Source organism: Scylla paramamosain, chromosome 12, assembly GCF_035594125.1.
Source record: "Scylla paramamosain isolate STU-SP2022 chromosome 12, ASM3559412v1, whole genome shotgun sequence".
Lineage (NCBI taxonomy): Eukaryota > Metazoa > Arthropoda > Malacostraca > Decapoda > Portunidae > Scylla > Scylla paramamosain.
The window spans coordinates 15,310,448-15,317,947 of record NC_087162.1 but is presented as its reverse complement, the minus strand read 5'-3'; the positions used below and the strand labels follow the sequence as shown (position 1 = coordinate 15,317,947).

Sequence of the window (7,500 nt, the reverse complement as noted above, 5' to 3'; positions counted from 1 at the left end):
GCATCTCTAACATTCTCTTATAATAAATTCATCTCCCATCTATCCTGCTATCTTTATCTCCTTGCTGCTCGTCTGATCTAGCCAACCGTCTCCTTCCCTCCCTTGACCTCGCTGTACAAGACTTATTACCTTCCGTCACCCCTGTTCTGTTCACCTCACTAACGCAAGAGTCAACCGGTATTTCACTCTTTCATTATCCCTCTCACTGGTAAACTCTGGACCTCTCTTCCTGTCTATGTTTTTCCTTCTAGTTGTGACGAAGTGCTTTGAAAGAGGAATATCATGACACATCGGGGAAACTGACTAAAGTAATATATTATTTCATTCATTACTATTATTTCTTACAGATTTTTGTGTCCTTGTCCAAACTCTCCAACACGTGAATAAAATTATTGTCGTCCTTTTTTCTTCTCCTCCTGAACATCATCATCACCATCAGTAGTAGTATTGTGGGGAGGAGGAGGAGGAGGAGGAGGAGGAAGATTTTTTTCCCTTTTAGTCGTTTTTCTACGCCAGAAGTTAAAAGAAAAAAAAATCAAACAAAAGGCTGATGCAGTGAGACACGTTTTCTCATTCCAACACTGTTCCCTCCCTCGACACACACACCTGCCCGCCGCGTGCACCTGCCTGCCCGCCACACCTGCACAACACCTGTGACACACCAGACACCCACACATACACGCACACAGACACACACACACACACAGTATCACCTCGTCTTAATCCTCTTTTCTTCTGCAATTTTTCTCCTCATTTTCGTGTTTCCTATTTAACTTTCTCACTTCTGTTTATCTTTTTTTTCCTCCTCGTCCTTCATTCAGTAATTTCTGTGTAATCTTCCGCCTTTCTGTGTCTCAATTTTCCTCTTACCCTTCTTTTTCTTCTTTTTCTTATCCTTCTCTTCTCTCATTTCTATTTTTCCTCAATTATTTTTTGGGGCATATTATTCCAGGTCGTTTCTTCTTCAACTGCTTTATTTTTTCCTCATTTTCTTCTTTCACACTTCGTCTCTTTTTCTTTTTCATCTTGCTTACTCGTGTTTCTCTTTATCATTTGCATTTTTTCGCTTTATTAAGTTTTCCTTACGAGTTTTTTTTTATATTCCCATCTTCCTTCTTTCTCCTCCTTTCTTCCTTTGTTTCTCCATTATCTTCCTTCCGTACCTGCAAATTCTCTTTATCTTTCCCTTCCTCCCTGACCTCCTTGCTTTCCTTCCCTTCCATTCCCCTGCATCCTTATCCTCATCTCCCTCTTCCCTTTCTTTATCTAAGTCTTCTCTTTCCTTCCCTTCCTTCCTCTACTGCACATTCTCCTCGTCTTTTCCTTCGTTCTTACCCTCTTCCTTTTTGTTCCTATCCATCATTCTCTTCTCCCTCATTCTTGTCGTCTCCTTTTCTTCCTTCATTACTTCCTTTCTTTACGTCTCGTCTCTTTTTTTCCTTTCTCTACTGCAGATATTCCTTCGTTTCTGTTCTCTTTATTCTCCTTTTTATTCTTTTTCCCTTCCTCTTCCTCATTTTTATTATCCTCCTTGTTCTCCTTTTTTTCCTTATCGCCCACGTCCTCTTCTCACTTCTCTTCCTCTTCCTCGTTTTTATTCTCCTTGTCCTCATTGTCACCCTGGATCTCTTCTTCCTCCTTATTCTCCTCCTCGTCCTCCTCTTCCCCGTCCTCCTCATTCTTCTCATCTTCTTCACTGTCATCTTCCTCTTCCTCCTTGTTCTCCTCATCGTCTTCACTGTCATCTTCTTCTTCTTCCTCCTTAAGCTTCTCGTCGTTCTCATCGTCCTCTCCCGGCCAGGCAATGCTCGTCCCTTCCTGTAATCACGGCAGCAAGTCCTCCTCGCCCACTCAGAGCTCGGGTCCACTCACGGCTTCCTTTGTACCGCGGGGTCATCAGCGCCTCCTCGCAAAGCCTTCCCTTGCCCTGCCTCCCACCCCCCCCCCTGCCTGCCTCTCACTGCCTCCCTCCCTGCTTCTCTGCCTCCCTCACTCCCTGCTCACTCTCAAAGCCTTTCCTTACCCTCTCTGCCTCTCTCCCTGTCCAACTGTTCACACTCCCTCCCTGCCACACACACACACACACCCTCTCTCTCTCTCTCTCTCTCTCTCTCTCTCTCTCTCTCTCTCTCTCTCTCTCTCTCTCTCTCTCTCTGCCTCCTCTCAAAGCCTTACCCTTGCCCTGCTTTCCTTCCTGCCTCCCTCTCCTTCTTGTCTACCTGCCTGCCTGCCTCTCTCCCTGCATCCCTGTCTCTTTCTCTCTGCCTCCTTCCTTCCCTCCCCCTCTCTCTCTCTCTCTCTCTCTCTCTCTCTCTCTCTCTCTCTCTCTCTCTCTCTCTCTCTCTCTCTCTCTCTCTCTCTCTCTCTCTCTCTCTCTCCCTTTCCAGATGTCCACACACCCGCCTCTCCTCTTGTCCCTCTCCTGTTCAAACTCTTCAAGGTTATCAGCGTGTCCATTCAACTAATTCCCTAGTTGCCTTTGCCTTCCCTGTTTCGTTCCTTTCCAGGCTCTCTCTCTCTCTCTCTCTCTCTCTCTCTCTCTCTCTCTCTCTCTCTCTCTCTCTCTCTCTCTCTCTCTCTCTCTCTCTCCTGTCTCATTCTTTTATCTTCTCTCTTTCTCTCTCTTCCTGTTCCTGACCAATCTCCTGTCCCTCGTCCTGTTTCTTATCTTGTTTCTATGTATTCTTGTATTCATTATTCCTTCTTGTTCATATTCTTCTTTGCTTCCCCTCTCTCATTTTCACCTGATTTGTCTCATTCTCTTCACTTTTTCTCTCTACCTCCCCTTATTTTCTGTCTAATCTTCTTTCCTTTCTGTCTCTTATCTTGTTGCTATTATTATCTCCATTATTCTTTCTATTTCATATTCTTATCTACTTCCTCCCTTACATTCCTGTCTTTATTTCTCTCTCTATTCCTGTCCATACCCCTTCACTGTCCAATCCCCTCATCATCCTTTATCCTTCCTGGAACCCCTCACTGTCACCATTATCACCCCTTCCCCTTATCTATCACTCCTCTCACTTCTCTTCCCCTCTATCACCCCTTCTCCTTATCTATCACTTCTCTCCCCTGCCTCGTCCCTCCGCTCTATGTATGCTCATCCCCAGCGCCCCTTTCATCTCCTTTGGCACTGTCCTCCCTGCCATGCCTCGCCCATGTCACTTTATTCTGGCTCCTGCCTCCTCCTGCCACCTCCTCCTCCTCCTCCTCCTCCTCCTCCTCCTCCTTCTCCTCCTCCTCCTACTTCTCCTCCTCCTCCTCCTCCTCCCTACCCTAACTCGCCTCGCCGCTGCTATTGTGTCAGCAACTGATAACTCTCTAAACTTGGGATTGGATTGCCTTCTCACGCAGCTGTTGCCTCTAGAGGTGTCCCGGCCAGTTTAACTTTCCTCCTCCTCTTCCTGCTCCTCCTCCTCCTCCTCATGCTCCTTCTTCCGATGACGACCCTTCACCTCCCACACGAAGGCAGCCTCGAGTTACGGCCGCTACTCTCGAGTTGTGACGGCTTTAGATCGCGCAGGACAGTCAGTAACCCTCATACGCATTCAAGGTGATGGGCGCTAGTTGTGCAATACGCAACACTCACCTCTTCTATGTTCGGGACTTGCCCTCAACATCAAGTACTCTCATTTACTAAGTATGATTGATAATTATGGTGTTGTAAGCAGACTGTCAGCGGATCTGGACACTCAGGATGCATCTTTGAACAATCTAGAGTCCATACGAACTATTTTTCAACAATTTGGTGTACAAAAGAATTATTTTTCAACAATTTGGTGTACAAAAGAACTATTTTTCAACAATTTAGTATCCATAAGAAATATTTTTCAACAATTTAATATCCATAAGATTTTTTTTTCTGCAATCTAATGCCCATAAGAAGTATTTTCCAACAATTTAGTGTCATAAGAACTTTTCAAAAGATTTTTTTTTTCAACAATTTAGTGTCCATAAGAACTACCTTTCAGAAGCCTTACAAATGATTAGTCGGATTCTTATTGGGTCTTTGTTTTTTCCTACTGATACTTCACAATACATGTTAAATTACCACTATTGAAACACCTGAAACGACTCCACCAACCCGCACAGAGACGCCACACTCACTGCCAACGTTCAGCAGATCAGGGGACTTAAGGATGTATTCTTCACAATTCTTTTCAGAGGCCACACAAATGGATTCTATTGAGTGTTTGCTTTTCAACTTACTGATACAGAACACATAACAAACAACCACTTGCGCCATTAGAATACCTTCAAGTTCCTAACAAGTCTCACCAAAGCCTCTCAAAACTAGAAAAAAATTGAGACGCGGCAACGTTTGGGAGTTTGAAACTGAAAACCGAGGGGAAGCACTGACGCAGAGAGAGCAAAGGTGAAAAGTGTATTTCTGGCCTTGACTGTACGAGAGCTCACTGTTGCAGGGGTGATTAACGCACAGCGGCTCGCGAAAAAGTAATGAATAAATAAAATAACTAGAAACAAAAATAAATGAAGGAATTAAATTAATAAAAAAAATCAACCAAAAATAAAGGAACATAAAATATAAATAAATAAATATATAAACTAATAAGTAAATAAACAAATAAAATAACAGATAAAATGAAAAAAATGTAAATGTGTGTGTGTGTGTGTGTGTGTGTGTGTGTGTGTGTGTGTGTGTGTGTGTGTGTGTGTGTGTGTGTGTGTGTGTGTGTGTGTGTGTGACAGTACGAAGGAAACCAAAGAAGTGTTCCCTACGTACGTGTGTGTGTGTGTGTGTGTGTGTGTGTGTGTGTGTGTGTGTGTGTGTGTGTGTGTGTGTGTGTGTGTGTGTGTGTGTGTGTGTGTGTGTGTGTGTGTGTGTGTGTGTGTGTGTGTGTGTGTGTGTGTGTGTGTGTGTGTGTGTGTGTGTGTGTGTGACAGGATATGAGAGAGGCGGCTGGGTGTGTGGGTGCGTGGGAGGGAGATGCAAAGGAAAGGAAAACTCAAAAGTCTGAAGGAACAAAGAGCGGGAGGACACGGAAATAAACGGTGGAAAATATAACACTGGCAGTCAATATGAGAGATGAAAGGATTGAGAGAGAGAGAGAGAGAGAGAGAGAGAGAGAGAGAGAGAGAGAGAGAGAGAGAGAGAGAGAGAGAGAGAGAGAGAGAGAGAGAGAGTCACTCCACAAGAAATAAAACAATTAAGACGAATTTACATATCGAACACAAAAGGAAGTATAGATGAAACAATATAAGAAAAACGAAAAGCGAAAATAAAATCCCAGAAAAGGGAAGGAAAAAAATAACACTTCTGAAGCAATTTTCTTTCCATGAACCGATACTCGCAAAATCCGATTCAGTGGACCAAGGCGAACCAAACCCTGATCTCTCTCTCTCTCTCTCTCTCTCTCTCTCTCTCTCTCTCTCTCTCTCTCTCTCTCTCTCTCTCTCTCTCTCTCTCTCTCCTTTCCTTAATCTTTTCCTTCCATTCTTCCTTCTTTACTCGTTCCTCCTCCTCTGCTCCTCTCTTCCTCCCCTTCTCTCTTTCTCTCTGTATCTTTCTCTTTCTTCTCTTTTCTATCCTTATCTTTCTCCCTTTCTCCTCTTTCCTCCAGTCTTCCTCTCCTACTCTCCTTTTCCTATTCTCTTTATTCTCCTACTCCTTCTCTCTTCCTCTTCCTCTCTTTCTCTTCTCCTCCTTCTCTCTTTTTCTCCTCCATCTCGTTCTCTTCTGTTTTTTTTTCTCCTCTCTTCCTTCCCTTCTTCCTTTTCTCTCTTTTTCCCCTCCCCTATTCATGCTTTCTTTCTCCCATCCCCCTTCCTCCTCCTCCTCCTCCTTCTCATCTTTTCCCCCTTTTCTCCTCTTCCTCTTTCTCATTTTCCTTCTCTCTTCCTCTTCCTCCTTTCCTTTTTTTCTCTTCTCTTTCCCTCAATCTCATCCTACTCTTCTTTTACCTCCTATTTCTCTCTTTCTTCTTTTATTTTATTTTCTATTCCTCCACACCTTTCTCTTTCTCTTCTTCCTCCTTTCCCCCTTCTTCCCCAAGCTCTCTCTCTCTCTCTTTCTCCCCCTCCCCTCTTACTTCCTCTCTCTCCCTCTCTGTCCCCCTTTATTTCCCCACCACCCCCTTTCCCTCAAAGAAAAAAATTCAAATTTTGCCTCTCGCCCCGTACTCCCGCAAAAGGAAGGAGCGAGTTCAGTAAATCAGCAAACTGGTGAAAACCCTCGAGTGTGGCGTGCGCCCTGCAGTGTCAGCAAGCAGGGGCAGGAAGAGGGGAGGGAGGAGGAGGAGGAGGAGGAGGAGGAGGAGGAGGAGGAGGAGGAGGAGGAGGAGGAGGAGGAGGAGGAGGAGGAGGAAGAGAAGGAGAGAGAGAGAGAGAGAGAGAGAGAGAGAGAGAGAGAGAGAGAGAGAGAGAGAGAGAGAGAGAGAGAGAGAGAGAGAGAGAGAGAGAGAGAGAGAGAGAGAGAGAGAGAGAGACTGTTCTACTCCTTTTCCCTTCCACATTTGTTCTATGTTTACCAATAAGGTCTAAAAATCATATTCTTTACTGCTCAGTTTTCTGATCATAACAATGTATAAGGGAACAGAATATAACACAACAGTATTTGTTCATTTTAAATTTATGAATGATAACATCCTCTCATGTTTATTTATTCATTTCTTTCTTTCCTCTCATCTAATATTAACCTATCTTTCGGAGCTAAACTGATCGATTTAGAGTCTCGTCTTTCCTTTTCCTTTTTTACTGTTTTTTTTTTTTTCTGTAATATAAGCGTTTATTTTTCACTTTTTTTTTTTTTTTTTTTGGTGGTGGTGGTGAAGGAATGATGCTGACCACTTCCTTTCATTTATTAAAAACAAAGAAAACAGGAAAACATCACGCAAAAGAAAATGGAAAGATACAATTCCTGTTTCATCATCCCAAACTTCAGTAACTCTACAGCAATACAGGACCTGAAGGCACACTTGAAGAGGGGCTAGCGACGACTCTTACCTGCAGGAGGCACCGGGGTGTGGAGGTGGAGGGTCGCGAGACGAGCAGCGCAGGGAGGGACTGGGACACTGGGCTCCGTCAATGCCATCAAGCCTGAGGACGAGAGAGCTTCACTGGTAATTGTCTGCTTAAATAATATGTAGTAATAGTAGTAGTAGTAGTAGTAGTAGTAGTAGTAGTAGTAGTAGTAGTAGTAGTGATAATAATAAAAATAGTAATAAACAATAATAACAATAATAATAACAATAATAATAATAATAATAATAATAATAACAATAGTAATAAGAAATAATAACATTAACAACAAAAACACTGGTCCCATCAGTGCCACCAAGCCTGAGAACGAGAGAGATGGCAGTTAGTTGTCTGCTTAAATAATACGTACTACTACTACTACTACTACTACTACTACTAGTAGTAATAGTAGTAGTTAGTAGTAGTAATGATGATGATAGTAGTAATAATAATAATGATAATAATAATAATAATAATAATAATAATAATTAGTTAATAATAATAATAATAATAATAATAATA

At 42.9% G+C, this 7,500-nt stretch overlaps 1 protein-coding gene across 1 annotated transcript in view; it reads left to right on the top strand.

Moving 5' to 3' along the window:
- Nucleotides 1–7,500, top strand: part of LOC135105402 (putative uncharacterized protein DDB_G0286901) — a gene marked incomplete at its 5' end in the record, with an annotated part of 36,866 nt that overhangs the window by 1,952 nt on the left and 27,414 nt on the right. Inside the window, 2 exon segments of the mRNA XM_064013537.1 lie at nucleotides 7,179–7,241; nucleotides 7,471–7,500. The exon segment at nucleotides 7,471–7,500 is cut by the window's right edge and continues 321 nt beyond it. Coding sequence (XP_063869607.1) covers nucleotides 7,179–7,241; nucleotides 7,471–7,500 — 93 coding nt within the window.